The 23,739-nt window shown below is 50.4% G+C and overlaps 2 protein-coding genes and 1 non-coding gene across 3 annotated transcripts in view; all 3 read left to right on the forward strand.

The window, feature by feature from the left end:
* The window catches only part of TMEM214 (transmembrane protein 214), a 26,593-nt gene extending 3,642 nt beyond the window's left edge, over nucleotides 1–22,951 (forward strand). Inside the window, exons 2-18 of the mRNA XM_085320430.1 lie at nucleotides 415–509; nucleotides 933–1,138; nucleotides 3,576–3,726; nucleotides 5,206–5,340; nucleotides 7,439–7,521; nucleotides 8,370–8,475; nucleotides 9,745–9,826; nucleotides 12,141–12,242; nucleotides 13,620–13,761; nucleotides 14,861–14,952; nucleotides 15,705–15,753; nucleotides 16,924–17,037; nucleotides 17,621–17,738; nucleotides 18,279–18,375; nucleotides 18,635–18,803; nucleotides 19,558–19,709; nucleotides 20,893–22,951. Of these exons, the coding sequence (XP_085176556.1) occupies nucleotides 415–509; nucleotides 933–1,138; nucleotides 3,576–3,726; nucleotides 5,206–5,340; nucleotides 7,439–7,521; nucleotides 8,370–8,475; nucleotides 9,745–9,826; nucleotides 12,141–12,242; nucleotides 13,620–13,761; nucleotides 14,861–14,952; nucleotides 15,705–15,753; nucleotides 16,924–17,037; nucleotides 17,621–17,738; nucleotides 18,279–18,375; nucleotides 18,635–18,803; nucleotides 19,558–19,709; nucleotides 20,893–21,019 (2,020 nt within the window). The 3' untranslated portion in view covers nucleotides 21,020–22,951. The remainder of the gene's footprint in view (nucleotides 1–414; nucleotides 510–932; nucleotides 1,139–3,575; nucleotides 3,727–5,205; nucleotides 5,341–7,438; nucleotides 7,522–8,369; nucleotides 8,476–9,744; nucleotides 9,827–12,140; nucleotides 12,243–13,619; nucleotides 13,762–14,860; nucleotides 14,953–15,704; nucleotides 15,754–16,923; nucleotides 17,038–17,620; nucleotides 17,739–18,278; nucleotides 18,376–18,634; nucleotides 18,804–19,557; nucleotides 19,710–20,892) is intronic.
* The window catches only part of AGBL5 (AGBL carboxypeptidase 5), a 29,134-nt gene continuing 26,438 nt past the window's right edge, over nucleotides 21,044–23,739 (forward strand). The window contains exons 1-2 of the mRNA XM_085320431.1: nucleotides 21,044–21,092; nucleotides 21,277–21,287. Coding sequence (XP_085176557.1) covers nucleotides 21,044–21,092; nucleotides 21,277–21,287 — 60 coding nt within the window. The remainder of the gene's footprint in view (nucleotides 21,093–21,276; nucleotides 21,288–23,739) is intronic.
* Nucleotides 23,588–23,660, forward strand: TRNAA-AGC (transfer RNA alanine (anticodon AGC)). Its single transcript has one exon. It is a non-coding gene; the product is annotated as a tRNA-Ala (tRNA).

Below are 23,739 nucleotides of genomic sequence, written 5' to 3' on the forward strand. Positions count from 1 at the left end.
TGTGGGCGGGGGGATTCGAGGCGGCAGCGCCGGACAAGGCCTGCGTGAAGCTGGCGGGGGGAGTCTCACGTGGGGGCAGCTCTGGGGAGGCCCCACGTGGAGCCGGTGCGTTCACGCGTGGGGGCGGCTCCGTGGAGGGTTTGTGAGGGCAGGTGGTGGCTCGGTGTGGGGCTTGCGCGGTCTCGCATCGGGGAGCATCGGCAGCTCCATGGAGGGTCTGCGTGGGGCCAGTGGGGTCTCGCGTGGGCAGGAGTGGCAGCTCTGGGGAGGGCCCACGTTGGGCTGGTGYGTTCACCTGTGGGGCGGCTCTGGGGAGGGTCTAAGAGGGGCTAGAGAGGTCCCGTGGGGCGAAGCAGCAGCTCAGGGAAGGGTCCGTGGAGGCATCCTGGGGTCTTCCCCCCCCTCCCTTTGCAGGGGGAAGCAAGGGGCAGCCCCAGGGAAGGCCCGCGTGGGGCTGGCAGGGTCGCGAGTGGCCTTGGGCTGGGTGCTGCAGTGGGGGCCGCAGCAGGGTGAGCCCCCCGGGGTGGGCGCGGTGCGTCCCCCGGGCCCACGGTCTCGGCTGCGCTCTGCTGCGTTACCCCACGGCAGCGCCCTGCGGTTCYATTCGCTGTGCTGCTTCCTGGCTTTCTTGCCCCATCTCCGTGACGAGGCCTGGACAGGGACTGTTTGGGGGTCAGAGTGGTTCCTCGTAGCACTGGGGTTTGAAATTGTTTTTTGTGTGAAGTTTGGTAACTTTCCTAAAAGCTGAACACGATGTTGTAACTCGTTTGTGCAGCTGCCCCTTGCACAAGTTTGGCAGGGACTATGCTCTGTGCTTATTGTCAGATTTCTGTTATGCACGAGYGTTTTGCTAGTCTACTGGGGTTTTTTTGGTGCATATTGAAATACTCAGTCTCTCTGGGTCACTTTCTTTTGTTTTCCCTTGTTTTTAGCTCCAATTGCTACCTCAGACACGATCTTTGAGTTGGGGTTTGAGAAGACTGTGAAGAAGCAGAACAAAGAGCAGGTCCCTCCTGCTTCTGCACCTGAGCAGCAGCACAGGAAACATAACGCAGGGAAGAGTGCGAAGAAGTCATCAGCAAGTGATGCYGGGCTCAAGCAAGGCAAATTCCGAACGCTGGAGGAAGCTCTGAAAGCGGTGAGCGTGCCCAGCAGGCCTGGGCGCGCTGCGTGCTGCTCCTCTGTAACCGACCCTGTTCTTGCAGTGGCACGGATTCGAGGGTGCTTAGGCTGCTCCTGACCTGCGTTAACATGGCAGAGTTGAAGTTTCAAATGCCTTTGTTTCGTAGYCTTCGCTGAGCCGGGCTGGCATTCGGGGAACCTGTATTCTTTGCTGCTTTGTGAATGAGAGTCTCAGAACATTATTATTAATTCCAGTTGAAGGGAGTGGCGCAAAGGACACGGTGCCCTGTTTCTCCTCGGTCTTAATACAAAAGTTTATCATGTCTTGGGAGGAGAAAAGAAACTCCCACACCGGAGCCTCTTTGAGTCTGGGAGTTCACTAGGTTGATTTAAGTGTGCCCAGCCTTCCCCCAGGGAAAAGTACTACTTAGCTCTGATTAAAACTCAAAGTGGTCTTGCTGTGGGAGCAGAACAGATGGTACTTRGTGCTTTGGCAAACCATGCGTGGCTGGTCTGAGAGATTTTTCTATCTTATGCTTTAGGTTATACTTTTACTTTAGGCAGGAAGCAGTACGCCAGTAGATGGCTGGAAGGGAATTTCTGGTTGGTTTCTTCATCTCCTCTCTGTCTACTGCCTAGGAGGAATCCTGAGAAAGCATTGCTAGTGCAAATGTTCTCCTTGTCTTTCTTGCTGAGTTCCTCTGGAAGAAATTTCTGCAGCTCTTGTTCTCTGCATGTTAAATGAATCTGTAAAACTCGTTTGTCCTCATCCCTTCTCTGTTTTCATGGCTTCTGAGCACAGATTGGTTTTAAAAACAAACCTCAAGCTGAGTCCCTTATGTTAACACACCTCCCAGGGAAAGCAGCTGCCTGGTGACGGTCTCCTGCAGCAGCTGTCTGTCCACCTGTGCCGTTCAGTTCCTTTGCTTTAACCCCAGTGCTTGTGTCTTGCTCATGACTTGTGTTCTGATGTGTCTCTGATCCCCTTCCCTGCTAAAAGGGGTAGATGTTTGCTCTCGTATCAGCTTGGATTACGTTGACGCAATTAGATGCATGCAGTTATAACCTATAGAAGCGAATCAGYGTGAAATGAATATGTTATTTCTGTGTGTCGTGGAAAACATCCTTCAGTCAGAGTGGCCTTGAGCTGGAAAGCATTACTGCCCTATGGCTTTGCTTTGCACAGCTCAGCAGTGACAAGTGCTATTGTGTGACTTTTACCACGTCAGCTTCACTGATGGTTTCATTTTTTTGATGTAGTRGCAGCTATTTATTTTTCTGTTCCTGCTTTCAGAATGTTTGCTTAAATAAAAAGGTAGTGGGAGGATAACCAACTCAAATCTGGTAATATGCTAGAACTGTAATTTACTACTTACAGAAAACAAGTCTCAGACTTTGTGCAAAACTTTGAAGAGCCGTTAGGCCTATTGTATCTTCTAAACTCCTTGAAATTAAGATGTGGTATCTGGCCCTGCAAACTTGCAGGTAATTTGACTTCAAAAGTACATATGCTTATCGTCTTTCATGACTAATAACACGGAAGAGGGAAGGTGACAGGATGTGAACGTGCTGTACGTACTCATAGTTTGCTGATCATGAGTTGATAATTAAGTTGCTCTTGTCACTATTGGCCTTTTTCTCCTTTTAGGACTCTGGGTGCAAAGTTGCCCCGAAGTGCAGATACAAACTGGGTGTACAGCTGGGTGTAATGGTGGGCAGGTCTACACYAAATACAGCCTTGTGCTGTCTCCCGTCTAGAGTCTGCCTTTGGTGACACCACTTGTGTTCCTTGGCCACTTATGTAGCTTGGCATTGAACCAGTTGATCTGTAGGTGAARCTCAATACATGGCACAGAGAAATGAAGAACAGCAGGCTCTGCGTGACTCCTCCAGTTGGTTTGGCAATGCCAGCAGGAGAGTGGAATGTAAAACAATGAACATTGCTTCCCAGATGCATCAAAGCCAGACTGAGCGGATCTGAGCAATGAGAAGAGTATATTTTTGATGTCTATGAAAGTGCAAGATAGAGCTTTCTTTTAATTTTTTTTCTGTTGTTTTGGGGGGCTTTCTACAGCCTTATTTTCAGTCCTGGGTAAAAGCAACTTTCTACATACTTTTTTTTTCTTGTTCCTCAGTAGTAGTCTGTATTAATCTGGAGGAAACTTAACTGTTTCRAGTATAAAATTAAATAGTGTTTCAATACAACTGCTACTGTTTGTATTAATARCGTGGTGGATTAGGGAAGAGGTGCTGAAAGGTATGGCACCAGGGAGTTGGTGTTTTCTGTAWGGGAAGAGCAAGGTTCTCAGAGTGAAAATCTGGGATGTCTGTGTCTTTACTCAATAGTTCTTTATGAGCTGAAGTTGATTTTGGTTTTTTTTTCATGCTTTTTGATCAGTTCTGAGCTCCTCAGTTTGAATTTATATAATGTAATGCTTTTATATCATTTACAGCTTGATCTGGCAGATCTTCAGAAGGAGCTGGATAAAAGCCAGAACATGTTTCCCGAGAACCCATCTGTCTGGGTTAAAGACCTGGCTGGCTATCTCAACTATAAGCTGCAGGCCCCTAAGAGTGATCCCATGCTCAGTCAGCACACTCATGGTCAGTGATGTTTAACACGCTGTGCTGTCAGGCTTGTAACACCTAAGTATTCTGGGCTGGCGGTGGGGAAAACACAGCAAACTCTCACATGAATTACTGTGCTCAACTTGTGTGTGGTGCTGTAATAAATTTTGTGAAGCTAATGCGGCGTGGGGGAGAAGGGCTTGAGCTCTSCAGGGGCTTTATCTTCCTGCTGCCCTCGACTCGGTGAAAAGCATACCATTCTGCCAGCCAGAACGTGAGGGTGAYGGGAAGCTTTGAGGAAAAAACAGCAGCCTCACGCTTTGTAAAGATGTGTGAACTGTATCTGTTCTGGCAAAAGTGCACCTGTAACTTAGCCTTGGATGAGTCCTCTCATGCCTGCAGTGGGAATGATGGAGGCTGTGGTGCACACAGAGCTGCTATTTCTGTGCAGAAGAGACAGCTCAGTCCGGTGCTTAAAAACAAGCCAGCCTGCCTGGCCACGTGATAGCCAGCTCAAAGGAAAAGCCGGGAGCTGGGAGGCAGCTCAGGACACAGCACCCAGAGGAGAAGCAGCCCTATTCCTGCTCTAGTTCTTTTGTCCCTCCAAGCAGATGTTGGTTCTAGAGGGAAGAGTTGGAGTTAGGTGCTGCATGAATCATTTTGGCTCACTTGTTGCAAGACTGACTTTGTGCAGATTTTTCAAGGGTAAAGGTTAAAGGACAGCTTGCTTAAGGGACAGTTTTCAGAAGCATCGGAGTGGACACGACCAAAACAGTAACTGGAATGTGAGARAAGTCTTCTGTCCACATCGGAGATGAATCGGGTCCAGCCTGTCCCACAGTCTGTGCATGTTCCCTGCAAATTRAGATGTTTGAAGTTTTCTTTGCTTTTTTTTTTATAGACCTTTTTTTTTCTGCAAAAACCATCTTTAGTAGATGTTTAGGTAACTCGAGAATAGAGCACACTACTGTGTTATTTACTCTACAAATTTACTTAAAGTTTGGTTATTTAGCAATGTCACTGTAATTTGGGTTTTCTTTGTTTGCAAAGGCCCATAGAAGTGCCTTGCAGCTTATAGAGTTAGTAAAATAGAGCCTTTCCGTAGTCATGCCTTCTCCATGAGAATATGTAACTTGTATTCTGAAATTCAGGAAGCTRTTCACAAGTATCCACACTCATCTTTAAGAGATACTCTTGCTTTTATACATTGTCTGTTGGACYCTTTGAGAGCACTTGTTGCTGAGATGACAGTGGATAGTACAGCATAATATTTTTTCAAATCRTGTGCACATCCAGTGGTATTAACATTTAACAAAAAGCAATCATTTATTGCCAAATTAAACACACCTAATGCAGAAAAACTGAGGAAAGTTGCTTGTTGATCGTTTGGTGTATGAAAGCTAAGCGCTTCTCTGCAGACTGTTTCTTACCTGCTAGGCAAGTATTGTAGCTGCAGCTGATAGTTTCGTTAATTGGTGCTCACTGAATTCCTTTGTACTATTGTGTTGGCTTCAGATTATCCTTACTGTCTCGTGAACAAAGAGCTGAAGAATATCATCAAATCCCTGCTGGGAAGATCCTCCAGTGTGCTGGAGCTCTTCTTCGATCACTGTATTTATACAATGCTACAGGAGTTGGACAAAACTCCAGGTAAGAGCACAGTGAACATAARTATAAGGGTATTAGAGAGTGCATATTAGACCCTGCAAGTGCAAGAGGTTATTTTATGTGGGAGTCTGGTGGGAGGAAGATTTTGTGGCTATAAGAATTTTTTACTGCTTGTAGTTTGATTTTTAAAAGCTCTTCGAAATTCCTCTGCGTAGAACATGAAATGAGGAACTTGTTCTGTGCAGGAGCTGTTCCTGCCGGAGGGACTTATCAATACGATGAAAAACATTGCTTCTCAGACTGCTGGGTTTCAGACCGAGTGCTCAGACCTGAAAGAACCAGAGTAGGCCATGGCTGGATGTGAGGCAGGAGCCCTGTACGACTCTGTCAGGGAGAGAGTCRCAGAGTGAAGATTACGTGGGGGAAAACGCCTTGCTGAAGGCTGTCACTTTGGTGCGTGTTTTGCTACAGCTTTTGAAATGGGATCTTTTGACCCTGTGAAACTTTAACTGCTAATTCGTTGCTGTGTTCCCTGTGAACTGAGGATTCCCAATGTGAGCTTTCATACCAGGAGAGGGGAGAGTGTTTCTTGCCCTCTTTGCGAATGGAATATACGTGCACCTGACCACATTTCCTGGCTCTTCAGGCAGCCAGAAGTAGCATCCTGAATGAGGGTGATGGCCTATTTCTTTCAGCGGAGCGTAAAATACAAAATACAAAAATATCATGTTCAGTACCACCACTGTTAAGCAGTTAGTTGCTGGTTGCTTTAAGGGTAGCATCCAGCTACCGCCTGTCCTCATAGTCCCAAAGTGTCACTACACTGCGTGGTTTGCTAAACACCTTGATTGTTCCTGACTTGGTTTCTCAAAACCCAGCGCTGCTGATGGCTCCTGAGGCCGTGTTTCCGTGATACAAGGTGTCTGGTGCGATGCTTGTTTCAGAACTGCCTTCATCTGGCTGCCGAATCCTGCCTTCTGTTGTGCTAACCCAACTGCTTGTGGGTGGCAAAAACATTTTTCAATCTGGGTCAAATTCCTGATTCAGTTTACAGTGTGGCTTCCTGAACAGTTGTAAGTGCAATTGTGAGGAGGTGTGTTGTATAGCAGAGCTAGACAAAGCCCAGCTGTTAGAAAGGAAATAGAAACTCTTTGGATTTTTGTTTTGGGGTGCTGTGTATTGCAGATCTGTGGCCGTGGGTGCAATTTGCTTCTCTCACAAAAAAGAACTGATTGATGAAAACTGAAGGATAAGAATAGCACAAAATAATGTTTTAGCAAATAGCTGAGGAATTGCTTTGCTGTGAGACTTGCACTCGTGTTTAATTCCAAAAGATCCTTTGCTTTCATCTGAGGTCACTCCATCAGGATTTAGTCTGTGTAGTGCAGCACCTTAAGGTTTAGTTAAGGCTATGGCCATGGCCAACATATGACCACTGCTGCAGCCTTGCCCTGCAACCACATGCCTCTGCTCTCCTTGCATTGGTTCTCGTGTTTGTCTGGCTGCACGGTAGACCAATTCTGCTGGCTAACTTGGCATAAAAATTGAACCTGTTCCAGAGCAGGGTAATGTAAGCATCAGAACTGCATGCTGGAGAGCAGGTCAGACCCTTCAGGTGGTAGCAGCCACTTTCGAAGCTAAGCTGTGCTGCCCTCTGCACGCAGTGTAGCAGGAAGGGGTTGAGAGGGGTTCGGAGTCCACTGCTGTCCTCTTAACCCTTGTTCGTTTGGATGCAAACAAGGGTGAAGTTAGCCCTAGGAAGTTCCCAGACTTGTGGCTGTGACTGTGCTTACCTGTTGACCAATAGCCTCTATGGAGTGGAGCTGAGCCAGAGGCCTTTCCTTTAGGAAGCTGCTGGCAGTGTTTCGGGGGACTGTGGGGTTTCTGTGGGGTGGGAGCCCTGCAGTGGTGATGTCCTGAGTAGGAGGCTGGTTGGAAGGAGAATGGAGAGTAGGACAGGGAGGAAAATGGAGGGAGCAGAACCCAAACCTCTTTGGTGAGACTAGAGTCTGGRGTTCACTAGCTAATGAGCAGGGCAGACTTGTAGGCAAAGGGGATCATCCAAAGCGAAGGGAGATGTTTCAAAATATGTCCATGAACTGCTGGGGCTTGAGAATACCCCTTTTGTGCTRTGTTTCAGGGGAGTCTTTGCACGGTTACAGGATCTGCATTCAGGCAGTGCTGCTGGACCGGCCTAAAATTGCAACGATGAACTTGGGCAAGGTGAGCTGAATGTATTTGTTTTCACTGAGTCTGAGAGTGGACTACTTTTGATGTTGTAGTAAAACCTGGCAGTGTTCYTCCTCTTTCCTCCCCGAAGATCCTGCTGAACGTTCAGAATGGCCACGCGTGTCTCATAGTCAGGCCATGAACAATCAGTTTCAGTTAATTAAAAGTTCTTGTCCTACATACAAACATTTCATGCTTTTAATGTGCTTGTAGCCTATCCAAAAGGAATCAGTGCCTCCTTTCCTCCCCAGAKAAGTTGAAGCCACTGTTAATGTTGTCGTTCTACTGTGTTCACCCTTTGATCATGTTCAAAGCTTGTGCTCCCTCTCCACATCACATGCGCTGTGCATTCTCAGGGAGCAGGGAGGAAGCTCAGCATGCAGCTGCTAGGCAGTGATGGGACAAGAATGAAAGTTCTTGGTGTCACACTCCTTCAAAGCAAGCAGCTGAGCATGTGTTTAATGCAACTTTAATGTTATCCACCACTACTTGGTGTCAGAAACTCTGCTTCTCCAGACTATTGCAGTTTTCAGTTCAGTATGCTGTGGGCTAACACAACTTCTGGTCAATGTTATGAGGGCTTTCCTGGTTGTTAAGATGTCCTTCCTTAGCAGTGACAGAGCACACAAAGCTCCACCTCTGTGAGGCTCCCTGGGCTCTGACAGGCTGCACCTTGCAATCCTGGCTGAAGCTGAAAGCTTTGTAGAGCCACTTCAGTCCTTTGGTGGCAGCCCTTTGAGCTACTGTAGAGGTGATGAACACCACTGGGTCTCTTATTGGTTGAAACAATGAGATGAGACAAACTGAASTTCTTTTGAATTAACTTCTGGTTTTCATCTCAGTACTTGGAGGTGTTACGGTCCCACCAGAACAGRCCAACAAAATGCCTTACGATCCTGTGGGCTCTGGGACAAGCTGGATTCACAGACCTCACTGAAGGCCTGAAAGGTGAGAGCTTCAGAGCTGATGGGCTGGGAGTAGTGCTCGGAAGAATCAGTTTCCCATTTCATAGAATCAGTAAGGTTGGAAGGGACTTCTGGAGATCATCTAGTCCAACCTCCCCACTCAGCACGGTCACYTAGAGCATGGTAGACAGGGTTGCATCCAGGCAGGCCTTGAAKRTCTCCAGAGAAGGAGACTCCACAACCTCTCTGGGCAACCTGTGCCAGTGCTCTTCCCTGTGCTTGGAAACRATTGATGATTGGAGGTAGCAAGGGCAGGTCTCAGTCATACTTGTGTGCACCTTGACTTCCTCTGACTTTATTGGTTGAGTGTTTGATCTGCCTAAAACCACGTCATCCTACTGTTGAAAGTACAAAAGCCAGATGCTGATGCAGTGCATGGCAGAGATCCTAGGGGAGATGTGTACAGACAGGTCTCAGGTGACATTTCAAAATTAAGTTGTCTTTGAAACTGTCATATACAACTTGTTAGGTACTTCTTTGAGAACAAAATAACTGGTGCCCTAGCATTTGAGATAAAGGCTGGGATTTAGGAAGCTTGCTTCTTGGCATAGCRGTAGAAGATATGTGACATTAGTGGCTCTTATTATCTAGTCCTTATAACCGCCCTTGTTTTTACCTTCAGTTCTTAGCCATTTATGTTAAATATTAGTTACCATTGCAGAAGGGAGGATGATTTGTATTGACCTGTATTTATAGATGTTGAAAAGTCAACATTTAGAATGGTGACATCTGTGTGAAATGGCTTAGTTTCATGGCAGTTTGAGATGTATCAAGTATGTTGTTTACAGAAAGAGTAAGTTCAGATCTCCTGCCAAGTGCTAATGGATTTTCTACAAAGACAAAAACTAACCTTAATTTGTCTAATCTCTAGACAACATCTTTACCTTACTGAGACAGTAGAGAATCACTAAATCTCAGCAAGAGCTGTTTGACCTGGCCAAGATGTGGAGCTTGTTTGCACTACTGTTCCTCTGAAAGCATCTGAGGTTGCTCAGCTGTGCTGTAACCATTTCTGAGGGATCTTCGTGCCTGGTTACCTGCCAGATGTTTTGAGTAGGGACAAATAGAGTAGGGGGTTTGTTTTGGATTTAAATATAAACGCAGTTTTGGCACTTGAGTGTTCCTCTACATTTCAGTCACTGCTTGAGGACCTGAGGAGTGTTCATGTTTATGAAGTGGAGCTCTCACTGCTTCCTRGTACACAGAGGTACGCTCCTCCTAGTACTGTCTGACAGCTTCCTCTCTTCTGCAGTGTGGCTCGGTGTTATGCTTCCAGTGCTTGGAATCAAGTCTCTCTCCCCGTATGCTGTTGCCTACCTGGACCGACTGCTGACGTGAGTTGCAGTTCAGTGTTATCAGAGTATCTTTGTTAAGAGTAAAGCCCAGATTGTTGGTGTTCTCTGTGTCTGCATTCTGCGTGTGGAAAAAACTTGAGTGAGGGCACGCAGATATATGGAAGAACGTGAGCAAGCTGGTATGTGTACTCCCAGAAGGTTTCGGGGGCTCAGCACTGGAAGATCTGCAATGCATAGACTTGCAATAAAGGTTAGCTTATGTCTTAAATTTTCCAGTTCCCTGTTGTAGTGGGTGTCCAAACAGGACCAGTAGTGCCTACTAACAGTGTCTAATCTTGACTTTGTTGCTGGTGGCTCTCAAATGTTTCTGTGAAACATTGGTTTTCTACAGAGGTTTTCTCTCTGCTGATGCTCATCCCTTTCCTAAAATGAGAAGGCCAACAGTCTGCAGTACATTAGGAGCAGAATCCATCCTCAGCTGTCTCCTGTGATCTTTCTGAGAGAGTCAAATGGCTGTGAGGGTTGTCCATCTGCTGGAAGTTCAGAACAGSCATGCTTGGCTCCTGCAGTAGCTGGGAGAGTGGGACAGAAGTGATTTAATGCTGCAACTTGTTATCAAGTGGCTGTGGAAGCACCAAGTTCAACACTCCACACGTGCGAAGGCTTTGCATCCTTGACCGTGTCCCTTGGTATAGGACCCATGCCACTTGTATGTTCTGTCTTGTTGCACTGAAGAAACAGGCTTCTCCTGGGTGCAGATATGTCTTTGCTTGCCCCAACTAGTCTGGGAGCGATCCATTCCAGCGGTTTGGATCCCAGAGAGAAGGCTGGCACCTAGACAGAGCTCCAGGGGCATTTCCGTTGCCGGCGTGGCACTGTTAGATTGAACCAGTGCACTGAGGTTTCCAGCCACAGGGTCAGATGCTGGCAGAGTGTCAGCTGTGCTGAAATAGTTGAATTTTCCCTTGAAAGTAAGATCAAGGTAGTGTTTGACTGCAGATTGGGGAAAGCAGGTTCTGTCAGTCTTGGCACAGGTGAGCCTTACCGCTGTGTCTGGTGCTGCAGCCTCCAAGACTGTATAAAGGAGCTGAACGTTATAGTGGCAGCTCCAGCATCCAGGATCAAAGGAAGTTGTGGGTCACGCAGCATAGGTAACCGATGGAGAAACAGTGCACTGTTACTGGAGGGGTTTAGGTATGGCGATGTAGCAGATACCACAAAAGTGGAGATGGGGGGTATCTCCTGAAGAGCTGGGAAGTCCTAGAGATTGAGTGTGGTGGGTTTCTTTCTTTTTTTTCTTTTTCCTCCCTGTTTGGGAACCAAAAATGCTGCATTTGCATTTGGTTGATATTTATCAGAGGATTTCATRGAAGCTTTTTGAACCAAACTTAACAGAGCCTGCTAGTTCTGGGAGAACTTTTATTTAATTAGTTTTCTATCAGTTGAAAAGGCTTCACTTCTCTTTGATCAAGTTTCATTTAGCTGTCATCTGTCACAGGCCTGCCAGACTTCTAGTTATCTGTAGTCTCACAGAAAAAAAATAGAGTACCTAATACCTGTTTGTCTAGCTTTAAACCCAAGTATGAACGCCTCCCTTCCTGTCACTAAAAAGGAATGCATGAACCTGAGCATTCTGCCTGTAAACCCATGGTGGGAGAGTGCGCCCTGCTTGTTAAATGGAGGAAGCAGAAAGCTGAARGCATAAAAGAGAAGGCAGAGGTGTTACCTGAGCTCTGCAGGCCCCTGGAAAAGCAGAGTGAAGAAGCTTTCAGAATAGCTGTGATCTGATCTGAGTAGCTGCTTTCCTCCTCTTGGGYATCCTCTAGGCTGTGGCCGAAGCACTCGTGGTTGTGGATTTCTGGTTCCGTCACCACACCATTTATAAGTATAGTTTCCCACACCCCATACTTCGTGTTGGGCCCTTTGCAAARCTGACAAGGGACTTCTGTCACAGCAAGTGTGCCCTGAAATACAGGACAGCCAGCTGCCTCTTGTTGTGGTGAAACCAAGACTGAAAGAGGTGTGGACTCTGAAATGTTAGTCCTACCACAGCTGTGTTATTGACTCTAAAGCCCAGGGAACAAAGTGCATGCTGATTTTATGCAAAATATCTTTAAATAGCAGCAAATGAAGACAATTTTGGTACCTGGAAACCACCTGTGTTTATCTGAGCAGTATTTTCAGTTAAATTGAAACTGTTTTGACTTGTGGGAGAATCTTGCTTTTTGAGGGCAGGTGCTGGCCCTGGAAGGGAAACCGTTTCCAGCATCGTAGACTGTTTTCAGGAGCGCTTTTAACTGTCTGCCCAGCAGCACAGCGGGCRTAAGTTGCGGGAATTGTTTCTGTTTTGCAGGATGCACCCAAATCTGACCAAAGGGTTTGGTATGATTGGACCCAAGGACTTCTTCCCCCTCTTGGACTTTGCCTTCATGCCCAACAACTCATTGTCGCCCAGGTAGGCCTGTGCTGCACTCGAGCTTGATGCTGAAACATGCGTTTTGTTTTTAGCCTATGTTTAAAACAAGTTAAGAAATGGACTGTGAGGAGAAGCAAGCATGGCTGGCAAGAATGCTTTTTAGGCTTTTTTATGCTTTTTTTTAGTGTGCAAAGTTGTCTTAAGACCTGTGGAGAGAACACTAGTATCTTAATTTGTTTGACTGTGGGCTCAGCTGAGACGGTGACAGGACACTTTTCACAGAGTCAATAATGTGCCTCAGACATGCACTGTGAGAGCAAAAAAGAAACCTTTGTAGCAGCTTAATCTAATCCTGCTAAAGAGCTCCCAAAGGCTGCTCACTCCCGCTTGCAGCTGGCATCTGAGATGATTAGGGGAGGGAATGTTCTTTCGCAGAAGACTTTGGTGTCTGGTACAGTTGTATCTGTCAAGGAAAACACGGTACTCCTCTGCCAGGCCAGCAGCAGCAGYGGGATTCCCCAGCTCGGAGGAGGAGTAGAAGCTCTATCAGACCAGGAGTTGGAGAAGCTTCCAACAGATTTTGAGACCAAGAGCGTGCAGAGCAAAGGGTGAGACAGGAAGAAACAGTGAGGGAGGAAAGCCCAAAGGGATGGAAAAAGGAGAGGCTGGAAGGCTTGTGTCTGCAACATGAGAGAGAGCTCTCAGATGAGGTGTCCTTACTAGGCCTGGAATTATTCAGCAAGTGCTTTATGTGTTCTTGGAGCTGTTGGTAAACTAGAAGCAGAAAAAGGATGGGAAGTGTATGTAGAAGACCAAAAAAAAAGAAAAATGCTTTCTGGTCCTCTCTTTATGTGTGCAGAGCTACGAAATTCTGYGCTTGGGGGAGGATTCAATTATGACTACAGTGTTGTGAATGTCAGACCTTTCTAGTAACACTAGATACAAGTCAGTGAGACTGCTGGCAGGACGGTGGCGGGAGCGGAGTCAGGTGGCAGCCGGCATGCCTAGCTAAAGCAGGGTCGTTCTCTTTGCCGTGGGCCTAGTGCAGCAAGAAAGCAGGTGCTTCTGCAAGAGGGGGTTCTTGCTGGATGCTGCCCCCTAAAAGGGCAGTTCCTCTGCTGCCTCCTGGGATGCTGAGCTGGCTGAGAGCTCTGCAGGAAAACTGGCTGGGATTTCTTCATCTGTGTAGGATCTGCTCATACAGTTCACGGTGAAGGCAGAGGGGTCAGGGTGTGGGAGTCTGGAAGGAGCCTGATGCTTAGTTCCAGTGTGGCCTGCTCTGAGGCAGTTTGACAGCCTGCTCTGCCTGTCATGAGCTCTGCCTTGCGTTCCAGTCCCCTCCCAAGMAATTGTGCAGAGGGCACGAATGAAACTGCTGCCTGCAATTTCAGGGGCCTTAATGTGTTGTCTCCTCAGCCTGCAGGAGCAGTTACGGCAGCTGTATCCCCGGCTGAAAGTACTGGCGTTTGGCGCTAAACCAGAGACGACGCTGCACACCTACTTCCCTTCCTTCCTTTCCCGAGCTACKCCAAGCTGTCCACCTGACATGAAAAAAGAGGTGAGCCCCAGGACAGGTGATAGGGCGTATGGCTGCCTCCCTCCGACGCAGCCGGGCTGGCGCCGCAGAGACCCTCCGTATCTGTGAGCACCTCTGCGCTTGGCTCAGGGCTGTGCCTGCCCTTGAACGGCCACGAGGGGAGGATGACACAGAAAATTCCTTGGGGGTCCATTTATCTCTGCTGCATCAGCTGTGGCTTTCATGGGACTGTACTGTGAACTGTCTCAGCTCACCAGCACAGCAGAGGACTGACCATCTCTCTTGCACGCTTAGCAGTCTTGTGTTAGGAGGCTGAACTGGCAGATGAGTCGGACAGGTGCCATAACGAGCGCACGATAGCAAGTGTTGAGCCCTGGTAAGGGAGGAGAGTAGGACCTTTTATTCTGGTAGCAGCGAACATTAAATGGGCTCATCCCTTCTCATGGAACTGCACCCTAACTCGCCTCTGAGGCCATAAGGAAGGATGGGTTGGGTTTGGCTGCCCTGCAGATGCCAAGGGAAGAGTGTTTTGAAAAAGGCCTTCTTGAAAGGTCACAGGCTGATGCATGTACTTCTTTCAAGCTTGAGACACCTGTGACAAAGAAACAAAGGAGGACGTTGRCTGGGGATTTTGTGCTTTGGGTGACCGCTGCGTTGGTGGAGCTGAGTGCATGAATGCTGCTGCAGTTCTAAACAGGCAGTCGGGGCAGGGAGAAGTGGGCTAGGGACAGTTCAGAGCAGAGGTCGGTTTGCTGCATCTCGGATGGCTGAGGTGGATGGCCTGTGTCTCCCACGCAATTAGCGGTGGTGGAGCAAGCTGAGTTTTGTTCTGAGACTCTGCGGTGGGACCTGCTGTGCCTGGCGAGCCAGGCAGGGAGGTTTTCGGAGGTGATGTGTGGACTCAGGGTCTGGAAGTGTCAGACCTGTGAGCATTTGGTATCCTAACATATGGCTGGGAGGAGATCCCAAACTGGCAAGTTTGGGCGGTATTTTACTATGCTAGCCCACAGCCCTGGGCATGTCATGTCCTGTGAGCCAAACTTGGTTGACATGAGTCCCTGAGGGAGAGGACTGTGGGTGATCTGCTAGAAAGCTATGCACAGTGTGCTCTCCTTTCCAGCTTCTGAACTCCATGAGCCAGTGCCTGAGTGTGGACCCTCTGAGCTTCAGCGTCTGGAGGCAGCTGTACACCAAGCACCTCTCTCAGTCCAGGTGGGTATGTGCATCCTGTTTGCCATTGTCCTGAGCAAGTTCCCCGCTGACCTGTTGGAGACAAGCAGCTGCTTTCTCTTGTCTAAATTTGGCCCATGGCTGCTAGACAAGTTGGTTTCTTAAGTGCAAGGATGCACAGCTTTCACCTGCTCTGTCTGCCTGTCGCCAGTGTGGTCTCAGGAAGCTGGTGAGTGTTTCTAATCAGAAACTACCTATTGCCTGACTAGCTGGGCCTGTGTGCTGGGGGCAGTAGATGGATAACCATCAGATCATCTTCTCACCTTGTCTGCACGCTCCCTGGAACTGGACCATGCTGCTGCTTGAATGCATTTCATACAGTATCCTTCTCTGAGAGCAGGTGGCTGAGCAGAAAGCAGGCTGCATGGTGTAGCCAGCGTGGCCACTGGCCCTCTTCAGAAACAGCCTGGCTCCTTGCAGGCTGATTTCCCTGGAAGATTACTGCATTTCTGCACTAGGCAAGTGGTACCTAGGATTTTGAGAATTTAGCTTATGATAGGAGCCAGCAACATGGAGAAGCCTCGTTGCTCCTTGGAGCTGCCAGTCTCATAGGGATGAAGTGGGGGATACTGGAGGAGAGATACTTAGAGCAGAAGCAGTGCCTGCCCACCTTGCTGGATTTTTGACCCAGGACTGGTCTCCTGGCAGGCCACTTGCACCTTTTCGGAGTATACAGGAGTGTTAAATTGTTTCAGAGATGTTGACTGAGCCCTTTATTTTCTTTTGTCCCACAGTCTGCTTCTGAACCATCTACTGGAGTCTTGGGACAGTGGCAGCAAGAAGGTAGGAGTGAACTGTGAGAAGGAGGAATTATGTYGGGCAGGGAGATGAAGTATGTGTGGCTCCTGGAGATCCTTTTACGGCAGCACCAACATGGGATTTGTCTGTGCCCAGCCCATAGCTGCTGCAGCATGGAGGCAGGTCAGCTGAGTGCCCTAACACAGGAGATGCATCTGCCAGTATATACTGGCTTGAGAGGCAGCACTTTGTCCCATCCTGGAAATGGACAACACAAGTGGCCATTTTTAGAGCTTTTATTTGCTTCTTGAGCTAAGAGGAGAGCGCTTTTCCCTAGCAGTGCTGTGCTGAGACTTGGATAKTCTAAATTCAGTTTCCCATTAGGCCTTTGGCGTTTTCATGTCTGGGGGAAGTAACACTCATCTTGGTTCAGCCATCTCCAGAGGAATACCAGTATTGCTATTGCTCTGGAGCATTATCCTGTTGGATCAGTCTGATCTGCAGCTGTTGAGGCACTCTGAAAGTATCTGCACTACCTGATCTGTCCTGCAAAGCCCAGAGTAATTCTGCCTCATTCCATGCTCTTCTCCCTCTGCTTCCCTGTGGCCAGTGTTGCCTGGCTTTCCCATGTCCTTCACTCCTGTATGGAGTGCCACCAGCCCTGGTCAAGTCATGCTGCTTCCCTGAGGTTTGTGAGAAACAAACTTGTAATTAAAGAGCACATGCACAGGGTGGATTTTTCAGTTTTCCTTTACAAGGGTCTCTGCTGGACTGAAGTGTGGGGGAGGGAACAGGGGCAATTGCTGGAGGAAAGGAATGGCAGGTTCTGCCTGGCGGCTGCTGCTCATGGCATGTGAGTGAGCTGGGCCAGCACTTGTGCTGTTTTGCTGTGTCCTGACCAACAGCTCAGTGCTTGGGAGGAGGCAGAGCATGCAAAATTGGCTTGTCTGTGTGTGCTTCTTCATGTGGATGCATGTAAGTGGTTGTCCAGAGCGGGCAGCAGCAGGAATATGAAATATGATGGGGGGGAGTGCACCTTAGATGGGTGGCCTGGGAGGAGGCTTATCTGCAGGCGTGTCACAGGATGACTAGCCACCCTGTTGAGCTCCTGCAAGCCCTGCCAGTAACGGGGTTTTGTGGGCACGTGGTCCTGCTGGGGCTGGGTTCTTGGTGCTGCGCTGCTTTGTCTGTGATGAGATTCTTTATTTCCACAAGGTGCGACAGTCCCTGCAGGAAACGGTTCGTTCGTTCAAAGTAACTAATGAAGAACTTGCTGCAAGAGGGCCAAACAGGGACCAGGATGTAGCAGCCTGTGATGCTGCTTGCAAGGTAACTCCTGCGTGGGAGAAGCCCAGGGCTGGCCTGGGTGGTGCCTAGTATGAGCTGTCATTTGGATTTCTTCTCTGCGCTGGGGGTTACAGCTGGTCTCTCTCCTTCTTGCTGGCATGTGTGAGGGTTGCTCAGTTCCCAAGTGCAGCAGCATGCAGCAGTATACAGTAGCAGTCYCGGGGTGTGTCTGCAGGACGTGCTTAGGACAGATGGTGCTGGCTCTTGTCCATTCTCCCAGCTGCTCAGCAGATAATGTGGGTTTTCACTGCAGAGCACCTGCAAATAAGGCAGCATGCTGTGAGAAGGGTTGTGCAGCTGTACAGAATGGAGGGAGGAGGAGGGGCCTGGCACTAGGCTCAGGTTTAAAGAGGGGAGAGGGGGATACAAAACGGGATAGGAGCTGGAAGAAGAGAAAAAATAAGGGCCAAAATGGCRAAGCAGAGGAGCCTAAAATTAATCCTTCCGTCTGTGAACAACATGATCTTTCAGAAGTTTTCCATTGCTGCCAGAGCCTCCCTGGGCCTCTGGAAGGCAGCTCAGAAGCTACTGYATGTGACAGAATCTGTTACTTTTGTTCCCTAAGAACCTGCTGCACAAGATGAAGGGCCGTGGCTTCCCATGGTCTCGRCTGCTGCTTGTAATCCTGGTCTTTGCAGCTGGCTTCCTAATGCATGATGTCCGGACGCAAGGGTCTTTCCAGGGTAAGGCTTTCACTGCCTTTCTTGTGGCTTTGTGAGAGAAGGGATGTGATAAAATGTCCTTGGAGGATAATAATTTCACTGTTTTCCTGAGTATACGTGACTGACTTTGAGAGATGTCCTTCCACACCCTTACCTTCATCCTGAGTCTTTGTGCTGCTGACTTCCTCTTAAACAATGTGCCTCTATAGATCCATATTTGAATTGCATGTGTTTTGGAGAGGGGTATGTAAGTCATGTTGGGTGAGAAGCTGACAACAAGTTGTATGGACAGTGTTCCTCCAAGGCTCTGCCTTTTACTGTCGGGAATGTTTTCCCTGGGGCCACCATAACCCAGATTTCCTGCATGCATTGAAGTTTCTATACCACCTTGTCTCGCTCTGAGTGTGTTCTGAGGCATCTCTCCAAAAGACCATGGAGAGAAGCCTTTTGGGGGTTGATACGCTGTCAAGAACCCCAAGGCCTGGCTGTGGGTGTAGCAGATCTTGAAGCCTACAGACCTAGCCAAAGGTTTATTTGGGGAATTGCTCTTTTCTCTTCCAGCCTCCTCTTCTGCTCGCATACTTCATTCTTCTGGCATCCTGTCTATCTCACAGCAAGCCTGGCATAAAGTTTCCCACTACTCCCTTGAAGGATACAGGTCAGTGACACTTGTAGTTAGGCATTTATGTCTGAGCATGTCAGAAGTTGTTAATGCAGTACACAGTGATTTCTGTAGGGAGTCATTTTTGCTTGAAAAGTGTTCCCTGCATATTTCTGGGAGTGTTTTTCAGCTCAGCTCTTGAGTTTTCCCATATCCTTGGCTTGTGACAGCAGTTTCAAGGTATATGTGTACTCCTGTTGCTTTGCTGTCAATGTTAGGGTAGCTGGCACTGCCCCCAGCCTTTACTGTGTTCCAGGTGGTTGGAGAGGAATGTACCTGTTTATTACTCCCAAGTGGTAACCGTGTTGGAACCAAATCTGAAGCTGCTTTGGGCAAAGACCAGCGAGACAGCTCTGTATCTTTCTGAGAAATGTKCTTCTCAGTTATCTTGGATCAAAGACAACCTGCCCTGGTTTATTGAATGGGTAAGAATAATGCACTGTCTCCAGCTGCCAGGAGAAAGACAAATGCCTGCATGACCACTTTGTGTTTGGGCTTAGGAGACTGTTTTAAGAACCTGTGTTGAGGCTTCATGCTGGATGGCAACACTGCAGGCAGGAGAGCAAGAAGCTGGGTGAGAGAAAGGCAGTATCTCTGTAGCTGCTCTTGTCCTTACAAGAGGCCTTGAGCTCACCCGTGCTGGCCAGGGTACTAGGTGAGAAAGAAGCTCTATAGCAGTTTTCTGATATTTTTATTTCCCYGATCCCTGTGGTTACCTCAGCCTGTGGTTACCTCGGTTCAAACTACAGTTTCAAATTTTAATGGAGCATGAACACCTGTTGGGAGCTGGAGGCGGGGGAGAGAATGGGGCCAACTCTTCTCAGTAGTGCCCAATGACAGGACAGGAGGCAACAGGCACAAACTGAAGTGCAAGAAATTCTGGCTGAACACAAGAAAACGCTTGTCCCTGTGAAGGTGGTAGAATATTGGAACAGGTTGCACAGAGAGGTTGTGGACTCTCCATCCTTGGAGATATTCCAAACCTGGTTGGATGCAGGCCTGGGCAGCCTGCTCTGCTGACCCTGCCTGAGTAGGGTACTAAACTAGATGATCTCTAGAGGTCCCTGCCAGTCTCAACTATTCTGTGATTCTGTATCCAAATCAAGCACATGCCTCAAGCATCTCTTGAAGATGAAGTTAGTGTTAAGTCTAAACCTATTTTCCCTGCCTCACCTGCAGCTCCAGTCTCGGATCCCAGATTCCATGCTGCACTTTGCGGAGTGCGTCAAAGAGCTGTTACTCTTCCTCATAAGGAGCTGCCTGCTGCCACTGCTGGAATATGTAGCTGCAGCACTGGAGCGGGGATGGAAGCACTGTGTGGACTCCTGCAAGTGAGCATCACTGCCATTCTTGAGCTCTGTATGCTGCAGACTTCGGTTCTGCTCTGATCCTTTCTGGGATGTTCTCCAAGGCCCGGCTGTGACCCTTAACTGGGAGGGAGCAGAGAGGGTTGGTTCCCTTGCTGCAGGAGTGAGAACTCTCCCTGTGCTGGCTAAGGGGATAGTTTCTGGCCTTTACCCTCCTCTGAACAAGTGCTCTGGCAGAGGAGGTATTAGAACATGGCACCACATGGCTGAAGTGATTGACCTCAGGTCCTGCAGAGAGCTCATACCCTGATGAAAGCCAAGCATGTATTGTGGGGAACAGATTGGTGCCTCTGCCACAGAACCTGCTTCCTCCATAAATACTTTGAGCTTTTCTCCTGATAAAATGCCATGCGTTCTTCATTCCTTTGTCTCTGACTCCTGCTGGGGACTGAGAACATACGGATCTGTGAGCTTCTGAGAGCTGTGCTTCAGCCTTCCTGTTACTGCTGGGAGAGAGATGGTGGCTTTGAGCTTATGCTGTCCTTGTTGCAGTACCAGCTCCATGCTTCTTCCTGGGAGAGGGCAGGAGGTGGCACAGACCATGAAGGCAGAGCTGATGTTCCTAGGCAGGGTGTTTCAGAGGTGATTTGGGACCTACCTCTGCAGTGTTTGGGGTTCACACACAGATTCAGTGAAACGGCATGATATGGGAGAAAGAGTCTAACTAGCTATTTGTCAGCTTTCTTAACTATTTTACTGGCACCCATTAAGAGCAGCCCTGTGCAAATGTGCTGCCATTCAGGTAGCTGGGCTCGCTCTAGCTTGGCTCCATGCTGAGCACACAGATGCGCTTGTGCCCTGGGAGATGGGCTGTGCAACAGCCTCTGCTCTAAGAGCTGCTGGAAGTGGAGGAGGAGCTGGGGCAGTTCCAGCACTGCTGCCTCCTGCTCTTGTGCTGATACTGCATGAGAATTAGGTTAAGCCAGGCTGGAGGGCAAGCGCCTCAGGAATCTTGCTGGTATGCCTGCTCTCTCTGCACCCTCTGGGCAGAGTTTCCCTGCAGCAGTTTGCCACTGCMTGCTCCAGCAGCTCGCATCTCTGTCCTGGGCTTCTAACATAGCTGGGTTCACTGCTGCTGCCCGTCTGTCTGCCCTGCCCCACAGCCCATGGATTCCATGCATATAACCTGTTCTCCTCGCTTTTCCAGTGGAGAAGTGTCGTGGGACTGCATGAGAGAACAYCTGACAAGCTTTACCTATTCCTCTTGGATTTATCTGCAAAACACAACCATAGCTGTCAAAAACTGGGCTTTGGCTATGATTTCTGGACACTAATCTGCTTTCTGGAGAAGCGGGGACATGGTCAAGCCRTTTCCTGATGTTCCGATGATGGAGGAGTGTCTCAGCTGTGCGTTTCCAGTGCAGCTTGCACTGGCTGTGGGGTAGAGAGGTGACAAAGGAGATGCACACAGGGACTTSAGGCCGGACTCAGGGCTCGCAGGGGAGGCTTTTACCTGGAAGATAACATGCCTGGGTTTTATGCACCCTGAGAATTAGCTTTGGCTTTTCCTGTCCCACTTTCCTCTCTCTAGGTCTCAATGGGGTAAGTGATCTGCTTACTGTTCTGTGCTTTGCTGTCTGCAAGTGGGTCTGCCCTGCTGCCCTGAAACATCAAACAATCAGGTGTTGATACCCGGACATCTCATCAGCCTGCCCGAGGCTTGCACAGACTCTGCCCTTTCTCCATCCACTGCTCAGGCAGCTGCTGGGGAGCTAGCRTCCTGGGTAAATGAACCGGACTGATTTTCCTTTTAATCAGTGCATGTACTTTTTGTTCCTAATTGAAGATATGTCAGAAGCACATTGACTTGACCAGTCCCTGCAGCCCTCTGTGGCTGGATGTTCCCAGGCCTCTTACTGGGTTTCTCCAGTACCTCCTGTTAAGAACAGGCTCCAAAAGACAAAACACTTACTGCCCCTGTATGTGCCACTTGCAGCAACTTCAGTACCTGAAAAACATTGTTTACAGTGTCACAGTTGTTTACAGCAGAGCTCTAGCCTGGGTCTCTTCCCCCCCTCCCCATCCACCCCCTACGAGCTCAGGGGCTGCCATTGCAGCTCTCAAAATGCTGTGAAATTGGGCAAGAGCAGCTGGCTGTGCACGTGTGTTTGGGCCGCAGAGGTCAGCAGCAGCACCCCAGCTCAGCCCGAGCGCCCGCCTGGGTGGTGAGGCGGGGGCTGCACGCTTCCCCCGCGCGCTCTGGCCTGTGCTGCTCCTCAACGGGCTCGTCTAGCTCAGAAGCGGCCCGTGAGCAAATGCTGCCAGCCAAAGAGTTTCAGTGCACAAGAGCAGGAGCAAGGTCTGTCGCCCGTGGGAGACCCTGCTGGAGACTGAGCTGCCCAGCCGCTCTGCGCCCCGTGGTTTGCACCGAGGGGCTCCGTGCAGGAGCAGGATGCTGGGGAGCAGTGCACCAAGGCTGAGGGCAACATCTTCCTCCTCCCTTCCCCGCAGCGAGAGCTTGTCCTGCTTGGAGCATGMGCTGGGCCTTTCCTTGGGCTGCCTTAGGTGGCTTGCGCCTGGCAGCCTCGGGGTTGCAGCTGGCCTGGCCCCCGCGGCAGCGTCGGCCGCAGGGAGCGGTGCCCCGCAGGGGCGCGGGCCGAGCTGCGCCGCGGCCGCCACGCGGAGCCCTTCCAGCCCGTCCTGCTCCGGCAGCTCTGCGGGCAGGAGCCCGGGCTCGGCAGCCCGGCTGTGCTGGGCTCTGCCTCCCCGCTGCCCGGGGCTCCCTCCGCGAGGCAGGGCTCGCTCAMCGGCCTGCTTTGCTGGGCTCGAGGGCCCCGCGCGGCGGGAGCCGCCTGGAGCTCCGGGGCCTTTCGTCGGGCTGCCGGGGCGGGAGCTGCCTGCACCAGCCTCCTCCCCCGGGGTTGGGGCACCAGAAAGCGTCTGGGGCAGCGGGACTGGGTGCAGATGCACCTACACAAGCCATATTGCAGGAGCGGGGCTGGACGGGGGCTGCTCCGGGGCCTGTTTTGCTGCCCGTGCCCCAGCGGCCCCCGGCTCTTTCTCGCCGGGGATGGGGGCTGCTGGTTGGCGCTGGCGCGCGGCTGCGTCCTGCGCGCTGCTGCCGCGCTCGGGCCCCGGCGGTGCCGCCCCGGGCGTCCGGCACGCCGCGGGCTGAGCCCGGCCGCTCTCCTGGCCCCAGCAGCACGCCCAGGGCGCTAGCGAAACTGTACAGGCCTCTTCCCAAAGAAATAAAGGGAGATTTTGGATGTCTGCGCTCGGTGCTCCGCTGTGTGTTGCGGGGGGGGAGTGTTGGGTCCCTCCCCGGCGGTTCAGGACTGCGACTCGGAAAGGCTCCTTCCCCGGTGGGCTGCCCCCGGCACCGGGGCGGCCCTGGCCCTCGCCGCCCCGGSTCGCTCGCTCTGGAGCCGCCTCGGCCCTCCAAACGGGGCGGCTGGCGGTGGTGTCTGGGGGCGATCCAGCGCACCGGTACTGGTCCTTTCCCTCTGGGCTGGGTCCAAACCTTCGGTGCCAGCTGAGTCCCACAGTCCTGGCCCAGTTGCTTGGTATTGGTCCAACCCTCGGCACCAGTCCAGTCCCCTGGTACCAGTCCAATCACTYGATACCAGATGACTCCTTAGTGCTGGTCCAGCCACTCGATACCAGGTCCAAGCCTCGGTACCGGTCCAGCTTCTCAGTACTGGTCCAACCCCTCGGTACATCCGACCCTTCCCGGAGTACCAGGTCCAGCCACTCGGTGCTGGTTCAACCTCTTGGTCCCGGAGCAACCCCTCGGTACCGGTCCAGCTGCTCGGTACCAGCGCAGTTCCCCGCTGCTGGCCGGAGCCGCCGCGAGGCGCCCGGGGCGGCGCTAAGTGCGGCGGCGGCGGCCTTCTCCCCGCGGCGGGGGATTAGCTCAAATGGTAGAGCGCTCGCTTAGCATGCGAGAGGTAGCGGGATCGATGCCCGCATCCTCCAGGCGCTTCCCTTTTGCCGCCGGGGGAGGCGCTCTCTTTGGGCGGGGCTACGAGCGGTGCCGAGGCGCCGTCCAACGAGC

This window comes from Rhea americana, unplaced genomic scaffold (assembly GCF_003343005.1).
Source record: "Rhea americana isolate MKP2758 unplaced genomic scaffold, rheAme1 scaffold_635, whole genome shotgun sequence".
In the NCBI taxonomy this organism is placed as follows: Eukaryota; Metazoa; Chordata; class Aves; order Rheiformes; family Rheidae; genus Rhea; species Rhea americana.